The 15,586-nt window shown below is 36.7% G+C and overlaps 1 protein-coding gene across 1 annotated transcript in view; it reads left to right on the plus strand.

Annotated features, from left to right (window-relative positions):
* The window catches only part of DNAH6 (dynein, axonemal, heavy chain 6), a 337,022-nt gene that overhangs the window by 37,843 nt on the left and 283,593 nt on the right, over positions 1-15,586 (plus strand). The window contains exons 5-11 of the mRNA XM_011925684.1: positions 1,001-1,268; positions 4,341-4,475; positions 4,565-4,685; positions 5,361-5,490; positions 6,960-7,128; positions 10,011-10,127; positions 14,326-14,526. Of these exons, the coding sequence (XP_011781074.1) occupies positions 1,001-1,268; positions 4,341-4,475; positions 4,565-4,685; positions 5,361-5,490; positions 6,960-7,128; positions 10,011-10,127; positions 14,326-14,526 (1,141 nt within the window). The remainder of the gene's footprint in view (positions 1-1,000; positions 1,269-4,340; positions 4,476-4,564; positions 4,686-5,360; positions 5,491-6,959; positions 7,129-10,010; positions 10,128-14,325; positions 14,527-15,586) is intronic.

The raw sequence follows: 15,586 nt of genomic DNA on the forward strand, positions 1-15,586 counted from the left end.
ACTGAAAGATGTGGAAGATAGCTGATTTTCACTGGAGTGTTCCTGTCTAATTTCTCTGTAGTACATGTAATTTTTGCATAGTTTTAACACAGAAATAATTCGGGGCTTTGTTTTTGCCCTTAACCTTTATCTTATTTTACTAAGCTCTCCTAACAGAAACATTTTAGAAAAATGTTATTTTCCTAAATTCCTAAATATATTTTAATAAGGTGCTATATCATATTTCACACTTGTTCTATTACTGAATATGTCTTGCATTCAGTATTTCAGCATTATAACTAAACTTACAGAGAATATCGTTTTGCTGTAGGAAAAATTTTATTTTAAGCAGTTTTAGAGAATCAGCCCTATTTTCATTGCTTCATTTCTTTCTCCTATCCTTTCTTCTGTTTTTACTTTGTTCTTGCTTCTTTTCTTTACTTGATCAGTTTTCTGTTACTCATACAGTTGAAAAATGTCCATGACAACAGTTGAAAGAGAGATACGATGAACTAAACAATTTATCAATAATAAATATTTTGTTGGTGATAAATTGGGCATATAATATTGGTCTTGATTCTTATCTCACCTAATTAATGTTTCCTTACTTTTACCTTTCTCATAATTCTGTCCTGACTTGATAGTGTAAAATTCTTTTATGCTATATTTGAATAGTTTCTGAAGAGTTAATAATAGATAAAAATTTGGCTCCAGATAGTTTTAATGAAGAACTATTAAATTTTAGTAATTTATAGTCAATTCATTTTAATGTAAAAATCATGTAACTGAAATAATCAAGCATATTGCCACAGTTGTGAAATCTTTATAATAAGCCCAACTTGTTTAACTCATTTTCTGGAGTAATGTATTTAATCTGAAAGTAGTTGTTTAGAATTTTTTAACTTTAAATAATGTTTGCTTTCCAGAAATGTTTTATCTCTGTAGAATAAAAAAGTAATGCAATTGCTTTGTTTTGTATTGAATACTTTATTTATTAGTCCCAATTTTTATTTGTTTATAGAGTTGTAAGTTATGAGAACATCAATAAAAATGACTACTATACTATTAGCCAAAGGGCAGTAACACACATTTATAATGAAGACGCTGAATTTATAGAAATTGATCGATGGGAACAGGAATATCTATATCACAGAGAACTCACTAAGATTCCCATATTTTCACTGTTCCGGAAATGGAAGGCTTTTAGTGTGTGGAGGAAGAATGTCCGCTCCAAGAAAATCACCAGATGTCGAAAATCTCTACAAAAAAATTTGTTCATTGTTAATCCTGTATGTATTTATCATTCATATTTTAAAATAATTACTTACAAAAAAAGAAAGTGGTAATTTATTATAGCTGTTGGTATAGACTGTTCTTGAAATCAAATATTTTATATTCTTAAGAGAATTCCCAGTTTTCATCCTGTATTGTCATTTAGGAGTCTAGCAATCTAGGGGTGTTTCTACATTTTAACTAGGGTTGCAAAATGCAAAAATATAAGAAGAGAGTTGGACAGGTCCCTTTTGATTAGAAGTCGCCCCAGAGTTTTTGGATTTGTGATCCCCTTTGTTGTTGATTAGGAAAGTTATATGTCATTTTGAGCAGAGTAGGCTGGTAGCCTCTATTACCTCCCCTCATCTTTGAGACACTCTGGACTTTAGAGTCCAAAATAAGTTAGGGCCTTGTTTTCATGGGTCAGTAGCTCCCAATATATCATATGTTTCCTTTACAATGGATTCATACAGTAGGAAAATTTTTACTTTGGACAACGGGGCAATCATGAAAACAAAACTGTGAAAAAATGTGTGACCATATTTAAAATTTCTATCTATTGAATTTCAGCTTGCATTAGAAGTTTCCTTTTGGCCCCCAGGAATAAACTGCAATCATCATTACCGTCACACTCAGAGTTCTGGTCCTCAGCTGTCTTATTTCTGTGACAGTATCTCAAGTTTGCTTTTTACTAGTCATTTCCTTCACTTTGCATATGGTAATATGAAAGACTTATCAACATGCCAGTCACACAATAGGGAAACATTCAAGGTCTCTGGCTAACATAAACATTAGTACAAGACAAATATATAAGATGGACTATCTCAAGTCATCCATTCCATTGTGCATTCTGAGTTGTGAAAAACTATTCCAGTCCTTCTTGACATGAAACTCAAATTTCAGTAAGGATCCATCAGTCATTTGAAGTTATTTTACCATCTTTCATCTTTTACCATGTCTTGAACACTACATATATCATACATGTGTTGCTAGGTATGTAAAATAGTTCATTCTTAATTTGTCTTTGAAATTACTTCTATCAATCCTCGAGGCATGTTCTCTTATTGTGCTGAGAGTTTTCATTCTGTGTCCATCATTCACACCAGTGGTGTTTCAGCCTTTATAGTATCTTCTCTTAAATTTAGTCCCAGCAGACTAGAAAGCTCTCATCCTTTTAAGCAAGGATTGGCCTAAATAACAGAATCATTGCAGTCATTTAAATATGTATTAAATGCTGTAATCACCCACACACTTACCACTAGTCTTATATTTATAATTAGTTAACTAGGGCTGATTCCCCTAGACAAGGTTGAAGGGAGACATACTGAGTTGTCCTTGTTTTCTTTTTGTGATTTTTTTTTAAATAATCAATTTTGTTGGCACCTGTGCCTACGTCATTTCCTTATAACAGTTTTGATATATAATTTACATACTATACAATTCACACATCGGAAGTACACAATTCTGTTATTTTTAGTATATTCACAGAATTGATCAACCATTACCACAGTCAATCTTAGAATATATGCATCACTCCAAAGGAAACCTCATTACCCTTTAGTGGTCACTCTATTTCTTTCTGACTTTCCTGTCCCTTCTCCCAATTATAGGCAACCGCTAATCTACTTTCTATCTCCATAGATTGGCCTGTTCTGTAGATTTCACATAAATGGAATCATACAATACACTTGGCTCTCAGTGTCTTGGGGGACTGGTTCCAGGACCACCCCAGCAAATACCAAAAATCCACGGACGCTCAAGTCCCTTATATAAAATGGCATAGTATTTGCATATAACCTACAAACATCCTCCTATATACTTTGTCATCTCTAAATTACTTTTAATAGTTAATACAATGTAAATGCTATGTAAATTGTTGTTATACTATATTGTTTAGAAAATAATGACCCAAAAAAGTCTATTCATCTTTGATATGGACACAAACAATGTATACCCTACTACATTTTTAATCTACAGTTGGTTGAATCCATGACTGTGGAACCCGAGGATACACAAGGACTGTATGTAGTCCTTTACGACTGACTTTTGTTTATTTGACATAATGTTTTCTTTTTTTTTTTTTTTTTTTTGAGACGGAGTCTGGCTCTGTCTCCCAGGCTGGAGTGCAGTGGCCGGATCTCAGCTCACTGCAAGCTCCGCCTCCCAGGTTTACGCCATTCTCCTGCCTCAGCCTCCCGAGTAGCTGGGACTACAGGCACCCGCCACCTCGCCCGGCTAGTTTTTTGTATTTTTAGTAGAGACGGGGTTTCACCGTGTTAGCCAGGATGGTCTCGATCTCCTGACCTCGTGATCCGCCCGTCTCGGCCTCCCAAAGTGCTGGGATTACAGGCTTGAGCCACCGCGCCCGGCCCATAATGTTTTCAAGGTTCTTCTTCTATGTTGTGGCATAGCATTTTTAAAAGTTGGCAAATTATATTGGATATGCCTATTTTATTTGTCCATCTATTGATGGATATTTGGATTGTTTCCACTTTTTATCTATTATGAATAATGCTGCTATGAATATGCATGTACAAGTTTTTGTCTAGACATATGTTTTCATTTTTCTTTGGCACGTATGTAAGAGTGGAATTGCTGGGTCATTAGCAACTTTATGTTTAACCTTTTGAGAAAACATGAAGCAGTTTTCCAAAGCAACTTGTTACCCAATAACAATTTAATGTTAAATTTGACTTTCTTCTGTGTCCTAACCTCTTAAGTTAATAGATGGGGCTTTCCATTATCATTATGACTGGACATTGTAAAGTACTTAAGGTAACACCCAGTTTTCTATTACTTGCCCTCAATTCCTTAAGTCACTTGCCGTATTCCTTAAATAGCTGAAAGACATGTATGTGTTTTCAAAATCAAAAGAAAGGAATTCAGACAAATTAAATCTGATAATTCAAGGAATACTTTTAGAAAAGAGTTATAGAAGTGATCTTTTAACATATGCGTTTTGTAATTGTAGCAAAAGTTCACACACAGAAGTGTTTATTATCCTTAATAACCATTCTTGCTTTTTGAATGTTTATACTTTTAAAGTACAGAATATTTTTACTAAATAATAAATTCCTATTTTCATTCAGCATTTGCGACCAGCTCTTCTTAAAATAAATGAATTGTGTTATTATTTGAGTTTTATGGGACTTTGTTATATTGAAAAGTGTCATACGTACACCCTGCAGGAATTTAAGGCCGCACAAGTCATATGGCTAGCAGAGGTAACAAATTTTGTCTATAAGAATCAAAGCTTTTTTCCCTATTTTTGATGCTTCAGTATCACTAACTGTACATATTCAACGATATCTAGGTGACAGAACGCCTGGGAGAATTTCGAAATGAGGCAAAATATGTAGTCAGGAAGGCTTGTCGATTTGCTTTGCGTGCTGCAGGATTTGTTCCTGATGACTGTCCTTTTGGACCTTTTGAGGGTATGAAGGGGAAAGAACCTCAATATGTCAGAGGTAGTGGCTTTCTAAAATTTCAGCCCTTTTTAATTTTACTTTTCTTAAGTTTAAATAATGATTCTATGTTTGAATTGTTCCAAACATTTGATGGATGTTATAAATGTAATATATTTTGTGGAAGGGAGGGAAATAGAAAATACTGCATGTTTCTCCCATTACTCCTGTTTGTATATAGTATTTCTAAACTGGATACAGAATCTTGATTAATAAGCACTTTAGAGTGGACTCAGCATCTCTCTGCTTAAAGGTACGTCCAGTCTACTAGCACATACAATAGGTTTGTTAAAATTAAGGGACTGGATTGACCTTAGGATTGACTCGGTTGGCGTGTACTATAAAGGATGACTAAATAATAGGTAGAAAAGGAGGGTAAAGCTGTTCCTAGGAAAGAGGTAGCATAATATACAGATCAAATCCTGTTAATGAGAATGTCAGTAAACTGTCTACAATCTTGCTGAATTGAAATCCTTTGATGTAAACTTATTTTGGATAATTGGGCTGTTTTGCAGGTTTGAAATGCTTCATGTACCAAAATATTTTGTTGTTTTTGAATTTTATTTATCTTTTCTTTGAATCATATTGAAAGAGATGGAACTTTTATACAAGTACACTTGTTGTTGTGCCTTCTGTTATTCTTAGATTATCATAAAATGCAGAGCAGTATAAGTTTCATTAATACGCCATATGAGTTGCCCACTTATGGAGACTCTGAGAAAATGACGTATACAGAGCAGGCCAGCAAAAGGCATCATTGCATGAGGCTGACGTGGTAAGACTGTTCTCATTTTCAAGAAAAATTGTAGTATCCATCTTAAGCTTCATTAAAAATTAAACCCCAGAAAGTGATGAGTATGTTAATTTGCATAATTGGAGTAATCATATCACTATGTATATCAAAGCATCGTGTTGTATACCTTAAGTACACACCATAAAAAATTAAAATGAAAAGTAGAATCTTTTCTAGGACCTAAGTGATGTCTCACTTGGAAAAAAAAATGGAACCCTTCACCACATTGTTCATGAATGGTGATGAGAAATTTGTGGGACATGGTAACCTGAATGCACAGCCCAGAAGACCCCCTCTTCAAACTGCCACCAACCAAAGCAGCTCTGGGACTGTGAGCTGATAGACACAGAGCATGAGACCAAGGCCAAGAGCTCCTCTTTGATCTCTCTGGCTTTGTTTCCCTCTGGCCCAGCCTGGGCATGGAGACTCGCAGTACAGCAGGCTGTGGCAGGGAGAAACCAGGCACACAGATTTATGGACCTCCTCAAGTGGGCCTGGAGGACGTGCTCCATATTTTTGGTCACAAAAGAGCTATAGGCAGCTGCATAACTTCACAAAGGTGCACCCAATCCCTAAAATGGGATTTACCACTGGGAGCCAGAGAGAGAAATATCCCTCCTAGGACCTCACCAGGGGACTCTCATTAGCACTAGCTCTGACACCTGCTTACCCAACTGGATCTTGACCTTGACTGTTCCAGAATTTGGATTTCCCATCATTCTAAAATCTCATGTCTTTGGAACTATAAAATACTGATTATTGTTATTCAGTCCTCACAGACTTAATCCAACTTTTGCAATTATGTAATACATCTTAACTGTATCTCAGTTTATGTATGAAAATATCTGTGTAGCAACAGAAATCAGTGAATCAGTCTCTGAGGCTACCATAGTGGGCCTGAAAGTATTAGAGGCCTTAGAGCTCCACGTGGGCAGAATAGGACTATTCTAAATGTCTTGCTGACTCAGTCTGCATTCTAAGTAAGCACTCAAGTAAGGAAACATAAACTTCAAACCTTTGGGTTAGCAATTGCCATCAACATTTATTCAATAGCAAAAATTTTACACTTTTACTATTAGAATGCAAGTTACAGATGTTGTATGCATTGATTTCTCCTTTAAAGCATCTTTTAAAAAAATTATGGCCCTTTTAGCTAGATAAACTAGATGCATTTTCCTTAACAGCTATATTACTCATTAAATATTCTATTGAAGAGTTAGAACATCTAACTGAATTAATGCTACATATTTGAATATATTTGTGTTTTAAAAGGAAAAATATCTAAGAACAACTCTTCTGGACAATACATATCTGATATTGTAGTATAATTAAATGGAAATTCGAGGAGAAATTATGATATTTTACAGTTTAAATATTTGCTTTAGAGGCACTGTCAAAAATATGTAGTGAATATAAAAAACTGAAGTTGTATTTGTTTTTTTCTTTTCAAGCTTTATTCGTCTAAACGACTATCTAATTGAGAACATATTGCATGTCTTAACCGTAAATGCTGTTAATTCACTTTTGAACCATCTCACTGACAAGCTAAAACGAACACCTTCAGCAGATGTCATTCAGAAATGGATTACTGAAGAGAAGCCTGAAGTCTCTGATAAAAAGGTATACTCAGACAAAATTAAGAATATTTTATTGGTCAGCATTTATTGAGGAGCGCAAACTATGCTGTATGAATTATGCTAATTTCTGTGCACTAAAAAAAGAGAGAAATGCATAGAGCAGCGGCCTCCAACATTTTGGACACCAGAGACCAGTTTCATGGAAGGCAATTTTTTCTGCAGACTCTGGGGGATGATTTCAGGATGAAACTGTTCCACCTCAAATCCTCAGGCATTAGTTAGAGTCTCATAAGGAGCATGCAACCTAGATTCCTCACATGCACAGTTCACAGTAGGGTTTGGGCTCCTACAAGAATCTAATGCCACCACTGATCTGAGGGGAGGCAGAGCTCAGGCAGTAATGCTCACCCTCTGCTCACCTGCTGCTGCGCAGCCTGGATCTGTACCTGGTCCATGGCCTGGGGGTTGGGGACCCCGGGCATAGAGTATTTCATGTTATAATCAAAGCCTACAATACACATGAAATGGCAGACTGAAAATCAGCATATCAACAAGTATCTAATAATAGAGTAAAAATCCACCATACTGAGAGAAAGTTCCCGTCACAGGAACTTGCTAAAGCTTACTCATGTGTTCATTGACATATTTCTTAAGTACCTACTCTGTGCTAATTCCTGTGCTGGATGTTGAGTAGATAGTCATGAAAAGCATAGATAGGATCTTTGTCCCCCAAAGCTTACAGTTCATGGGGACATAAGTGCTCCTTGTGGGCATAAACTGGCAGGCAGAAGCAGGAAAAGTGGTATAAATAAAAGAGGTAAACAATGGTTTAGAGGTGAAAAGAAGCAAATTACTGTGCTTTGAGGGAATGGCCTTTTATGAGAATGTTGATCTAAAAGACACAGAGTACTTTGAGAAGTTTGGATGAAGTAGTACAAATTCGTGCATTCCAGCATAGCTAAAAGAAAGATCATATTGGCTCATATTCAAATTTCCAGTAAGTTTTGCCCTAGCTCCATCCTTAGTACTAATAGCTTCCTTCCAGAATACCTACATGCTCACCTGATTTCATCAAGGTGAGCAAAACATGCTCATCTCATTTCATCAAACCTCCTACCCTCACAGCTTAAGTCTCCTGCTCCACAGAAACCTAATTATACAAGACCTGATGCTCTCAGCCTTAGTTTCCCTTTCTTCCAAAAGTTAAATCATAGTCATGTACTCCTTTTCATAGCTTTCTCTCCTCCCCTATTCTGAATTTCTCCTTTTTATAAATAGTATCAAAATTTTAAAAGTCACATTTATTTTTCTATTCTAAAAGTAATTTATGCTAAGTGACAAAATTAGGAAAACACAGAAATATACAAAGAAAAGCACCTTTGCTACCCAAAGATAATTACTTCAAAGGGAAAAAAAGATATTATACTTTCCTTACTGCTTTATCCCTTGCTTTTTCCTCTTAGCAATACAGTATTATGAAATATTTCCCAAATCAACATTTATTTTTCCACATGATATTCTCACAGAGAAATGTATAATTCTTATAAATAATTTTCAATTATTGATCACATTCCCACTATTTCAAATAATGATGTTAAAGGGTATCCTTGTCTATACATTTTTCACACATTTCAGATTTTTCCCCTTAGAAAAAAATTCCTAGATGTGAAATTGAGTCAGAAATATGCACATTTTTAAGGCTTTTGATACATACACACTGACATATACTTTCCAGAAGGCTTTGTCAATTTACAGCAATGTTTAAGAATGAGCATTTAGGCCAGGCATAGTGGCTCATGTTTGTAGTCCCAGCACTTTGGGAGGCCCAGGCGGGTGGATCACCTGACGTCAGAAGTTCGAGACCAGCCTGGCCAACATACTAAAACACCGTCTCTACTAAAAATACAAAAATTAGCCGGGTGTGGTGGTGGGTGCCTATAATCCCAGCTACTCAGGAAGCTAAGGCAGGGGAATTGCTTGAACCCAGGAGACGGAGGTTGCAGTGAGCTGAGATCGCTTCATTGCACTCCAACCTAGGCAACAAGAGTGAAACTCCATCTCAGAAAAAAAAAAAAAAGAATAAGCATTTACCCACCTGCATACTAAATAATATTACCGTTCATTTTAATCTACATCAGTAATATACAAAGTGGTATATCACTGCCTTCAAATGTTGTATTCTTGTAATTATGACCCCAGGGCAGGAATAAAAGCATGGGTCTAGGAATCAGAAATATCAGGGTTTGAATTCTGGTCTGCCGCCTACTAGCTAGTATGATCTGGATGAAACATTCTACCTTCTCCAAATCCCATTTTCATCCTATGGGAACAATAATGGAACCTGTTTAAGAAGATTGGTGTGGGAATTACACAAATACCCAGCACTGTGCCTGGCGAACATAAACTCTCTGCAAATGTTGTTACTGAATAAACTATTTTAAGGAAGAGAAGAATAAGGAGGTGAATTCATCGTTTCTATTTTGCTTTCAAGAATTCTCAGATTATGTCCTTTGCCCATTTTTCTACTTAAGTATATATGTATTTGAATATATTTCTATGTAAGGATTCTTTAATATATTATTGGCATATAGTCCTATTAAGTATATCAACTATAGTTTTATTAAAATATCATCAACTTTTTATCTGCTATATACATTTTTGATATGTCTTCCTAGTTTATTGTTTACCTTTCCATTTTGTTGGTAGTATTTTTACAAGGAGAAAAGGTTTAAACTGTTATGTAGCCTTTCAATATTTGCCTTTTTTTCTTTCTGTTCTTTATTATTCTCTGAAATACTTTCCGCATGCCAAGATTATGAATTCAGCTAATTATATAAACTTCAGTTTACATGTCCCTTGTTTTTTTATTTTGTTTTAGACCTTGATACTTGTGTCTTTATAACACTGTAAATATACTCATTTCAGGGGACCCTTGTGGTGGAAAAGCAAGAAGAAGATGAATCTCTCATCCCTATGTTTCTCACAGAACTAATGTTGACAGTCCAGTCACTTCTCTTTGAGCCTTCTCTGGAAGACTTTCTGGTGTGTGTTTTTCATGTATTACTCACATGCAAGCACCCTTTTGGAAAACAAAGCAGCTGTTTTGCTGTCAATTGGTTGTCAGAATTGCAGTTGTCACTACTCCAAGATGGTCATAAGAAAGAGAGAAAGCATTGTTTTGTCACAGCATTATGGCTATATATAAACTATCTAAAAGTTTAGCACATTATCTTTAACTTGAGTCAGATTAGAGGCTTTGTAAGGTACAGGAAAACATTCTATACAAAATTTAAAAGTGACTATAGGGATCCCTTTAAGGACAGCTCAAGAGATCACTCTGTTGTGAATACCTTTTCCCCTTCCTTCCTTCCTTCCTTCCTTCCTTCCTTCCTTCCTTCCTTCCTTCCTCTTTCTCTCTCTCTCTCTCTCTTTTTTGAAACAGGAACTCACTCTGTCACCCAGGCTGGAATGCAGTGATGTGATCTTAGCTCACTGCAGCCTCAACCTCCCAGGCCCAAGCAATCCTCCCACCTCAGCCTCCTGAGTAGCTGGGACTACAGGTGTATGCCACCAGGCCTGGCTATTTTTTTTTAGAGATGGGTCTTTGCCATGATGGCCAGGCAGGTCTTGAACTCCTGGGCTCAAGTGATCCGCTTGCTTCTGCCTGCCAAAGTGCTGGCATTGCAGGTGTGAACCACCATGCCCAGCCTGTAAATACCATTTTTGAAATCTTTTTAAAGGTATGCTGGATCCTAGAGAATTTTGTTGTCTTAGTTATCTATAGCAGTGTAACAAGTTACCACAAAGGTAGCAGTTGGAAACATCCTCCATGAAACATCTCAGTTTCTGTAAGTCAGGAGCTTCACTGGCTACTCAGATCATCCTCTATTTCAAGGTCTTGGTCTCCCTCAGACTGCTGGAAGAATTCAGCTCTAAGCAACTGTAAAACTGGGATCCCCATTTCCTTAAGGGGTGTCAACCAAAGACCACCCTACTTAGGTCCTAGAAACCATCTGTAGTTCCTTGCCATGTGGCCCACTCTCTCAGCAGCTTACAATATGGCTATTCACTTCTTCAAGGCCAGATGGACCACTCTCTTAGGAAGGCCTCAATCCCTCTTTTAAGGGCTTTCACTTGATTCAGTCACATCTATCAAGGATAATCACTTTTGACTAACTTGAAAACAACTGAGTTGGGCCCCTGCAATATCCCCCCACCTTTGCCGCATCATGTAACCTAATCATGGGACTGGCATCGTATTATATTCACAACTCTCACCCACACTCAGAAGGAGGGGATTGAACAGCGTGTGTACACAGGGGCAGGAATTTTGGGGGTCATCTTAGAATTCTGCCTCCTATATTTGCAGAGGTGCATAGGTTAGTAAACCAGTCAAAGTCTGTATCTTCTGTTGTTAGCTGCTGTACTCTGATTCAAAAGCACTAGTAATCAAGATCTCTAGATTTTAGTCTTGGCTTTACAATTAATAAGCTATTTGACTTTGGGAAAACCACTTCTGGGGTTCAGTTTCTGCATTTATATGAAGAGAAGGCATATGAGTTCTAGCGTTGCTTCCTCTTCCAGCAGTCTATGATTCTGTAATTTATGGGATAGGCAGTTTGAAGGCATTTACAATGACAAACAGACTACTGAGGTCCCTGTGATTGGAAGCTCGCTCAGGAGCTCCCATGCCAAGAGGCACTGGACTCTCATGTCCCCTCCTGGCCACAAGACTCGTGTCCTTCACATGGGATGCAGGTGTCCTGGACTGCAGATGACAAAAGGAGGCTCTCTCACAAGCAGCTGGCTGTCTTTTACCCCCAAGGGGTGGGCCTCAAAAAACTGAATACCCTTCCCATTTCCTATTACAGGACCCTGTTCCCCACATGGGTATTTTTAACTTCTACATATGAAACATACATGGCCAAACTTTGGGAATAATTAGCATGCTTGTCTATTCATACCAAAATAAGATTTTATTTCATATAACCCAAAAATCAGCCAATAGAAGTATAAATAGGACTATTATTCATAAATTTTCTATTTTTTCACTACAATTTTAGTCATTAGCCTTAATCATTCCCAATGATTCCAAACACACATACACACAGAGATTAATCTAAAGGAAAATTATATACCTAAGTCATGATCTCTTACTTTGCTCTTGCTTAGGTTACCTATGGTTTCCTAACATTTTATTCAATATATACTTTTGAATTCTAATATTTCTTGCTGTGTGAGACAAACCTCCCATTGCATTTGATTCTGTTTACTGCTTCTGCTAATTGAAATAGACTCATCCTTTGGTTTAATTGACATAGACTTCTCCTTTGGTTTAATTGAAATAGACTCCTCCTTTGGTTTCTATTTCTGTAGCAACATTTTTTCCTTCTCACTCATCTTTCCGAGAGCCTCTTTTATATCTATAGATCCAATACTTTTCTTTTAAGCCTCACTCATGGTCATCTGGAAATCTTCACCTGAATGTCCCACAGTTAACTTCAATTCACCAATATGAATTGAACTTATCAATTTCTTTGAAAACTTGCTCCTCCCTGCCTGTCTCCATCTCAATGAAAGGTGCCCAAGCCAGCAATCTGGCAGTTCTCCTAGATGCCCAGATGCCCAAGCTAGCAATCTGGGAGTTCCCCTAGAGTCTCCCTTACCTCCTTGAGATCAGCTCATCAGTTCTTGTGTGCTGAACCATGGTTGCACCCACTCTGCCACTCTTCTCCATTGGGACCTCATCATCTCTCTTCTGGCCTGCTGAAATAGTCTGCTCTCATCTGCCTGCCTCTTTCCCTTCTAATCCATTTTCCACATTGCTGACAGCAAGATTATTCTCATAAGCAAATCTAATCATGTCCCTTTCCTGCTTAAAATTTCTCCATTGCCTGTAGTAGCATCTTTCACAAGATGTTCTGTGAGTTGTTGGTAAGCATTCCAGGAGAAAGGGGGTTGTGATATGCATTTATATATTAACAGATATAAAAAATCCTGTTTAGCAGGTCCTGAGAAAATTCCTGTTTAACTTCGTGTAACTCAAGATTTCTTCTCAAATTTACCTTGGAAGTTGGGACCCTTTATCCTCTGGGTAGTCCCCGATCACAGTTTGGGGATTGCTGGCCCATGGGCTAACACTGGCATCATGCACAAGGCCTTTCATGAAGGGGCTGACTGCATCTGCAGAGTACCCTCTTTCGGCACTGCAGTGCTGATGCTCCAGTACCTAAATGACTCACCTGCCTGCCCCTTTGGGTCCCATACACAATGACTTAGCAAGGATTATACTGTTGTCTGATACACTTGACAAGCTCCTCTTCATCTTTTGAGACTCATTTAAAGACTTACGTTTTCTTTATCTCATTTTCTCTAATTAGACTTTATATTTATTTTAAATTACAAACTAAACATGCTCATTGAAGAGACTTTGAAAAACACAGGAAAAAATTATTAAAATAATCGATAATATTATGTACCAAAAATAAAAACCCATTAACATTTTTATATGCTTCTGTCCAGTCTTGTCTTAGTGCATACTGATATGCTGATATACATAACTTACCATGAGGTTATCTACAGAGATAGATATGGATACATGTTTACATTGAGATAATATTATATACCAGTTTTATATCCTGCTCACTCTCTTTTATTCAAACTTAACATTATATCATAAGCTTTTTCTCATGTCATTAATTATTTTTGGGAGATGCCATTTTGTAAGGATATGTAATTTTCCATTGTATAAAGGCACCAGAACTTATATAACTATACTTCTACTTTTGAACACTTAAGTATTTCTCTGATTAGTTATTAATACAAGAAATACTGCAGTGATTGTCCTTGCACATAAATCTTTGTTTACATTTCTATTTTTCCCATAGATTAGCTTTCTGGAATATAAACTACTACCCAAAGAATATAAACTTTTAACCCTACCTTTAAATTTTCCCATAGATTTCCTTGGCTTTCCTTCCATTGTGACCTGCTAGTGTTTTGTTCGCACTTCAAATGTAGAACTCATCACCATGTGTTGCAATTTTTTTGTCTCTCTCAATTAGAAAACATGTGTCCTGAAGGTAGGGCCATGTCTTTTGATTTGTCGTACACTCAGAATCAGCACAATACCCAGCCTAGTTGAATAAGTTATTCTTATTTATTTTAGCATTTCATAAAATTCAAAAGAATTTATAAACATGCGCATTTACATTTATATTTATGCCTTTCTTGTTGACAGGATGGTATTTTGGGTGCAGTTAATCATTGTCAAAACACTGTGTTATCAGTTCCTAATCTCGTGCCTGATTCGTATTTTGATGCTTTCACCAGCCCTTATATTAACAACAAACTTGAAGAAAAAACCTGTGGAACTGGGCCAAGTTTAGCAGCAGTATTCGAGGATGATAAGAATTTTCACACAATTATTTCTCAAATAAAGGTATGTTTACTCTAAAACTATTTTATAATATTCTCAATTTTTATGAAATTAAGTAATATATATTTTTTTCTTTCTTATCTCTAAATGTTCTGATGTGAAAATTGGCATGTGCCTAATCTCTAAATGGTAAAATTTGAAAATGATATTTGTTCTCTAGAAATTGTCCTGTTGAGCATGAAATAATTTTTTAAAAGCATTAAAATAGAGCCCGGCATAGTGGTTTACACCTGTAATCCCAGCACTTTGAGAGGCTGAGGCAGGCAGATCACGAGGTCAGGAGATAGAGACCATCCTGGCTAACACGGTGAAACCCCATCTTTACTAAGAAATACAAAAAATTAGCCAGGCGTGGTGGCAGGTGCCTGTAGTCCCAGCTACTTGGGAAGCTGAGGTAGGAGAATGGCGTGAACCTGGAAGGCGAACTTGTAGTGAGCCGAGATCACGCCACTGCACTCCAGCCACTGCACTCCAGCCTGCGCGACAGAGTGAGACTCCACCTGAAAAAAAAAAAAAAAAAAGGGCATTAAAATATCTGGAGAAACAGTTACTTATCATTAGCAACCCATGTGCACATGTTTTTGAGAAAGTAATCCTGGCTGTTGAGGATGCTGAAACACAGTCAGAGCCAGGGTTACTCACCATAGCCACTCAAATGCAAGCACTAACTAAAGCATGCTTGAAGACTTTGAAAATAGTATTCTACACATAAAAGTTTTATCTTAGTTGTCCCAAGTTTTAAACTCAAAAGCACACTTACCAAGGTGATCGACGTGAGAAGGTAAAGAAACAAGCATTATTCCTTGACTTGCTTCTCTCCTACATTTCTGGGTAACCTAATCTCCTGTGTGGAAAAATAGGAATGCGGCCCTCAATATACTGCAAATACTTTTTCTTCTTGACACCAAAATGATACTGTAATTTCCAAACTTAAAATTTACCCATTTGTCAGTCATAAATATCCATTATATATACATTCCTATGTAACTTAAAATTAGCATAGTGTTTCAGTCTCTTTATTCATCAAAATATGGTTGTAACTGTCATGGTATGATTTTAAAAG

The sequence above is a fragment of the Colobus angolensis genome, unplaced genomic scaffold (assembly GCF_000951035.1).
Source record: "Colobus angolensis palliatus isolate OR3802 unplaced genomic scaffold, Cang.pa_1.0 Scaffold118, whole genome shotgun sequence".
NCBI classification, from domain to species: domain Eukaryota; kingdom Metazoa; phylum Chordata; class Mammalia; order Primates; family Cercopithecidae; genus Colobus; species Colobus angolensis.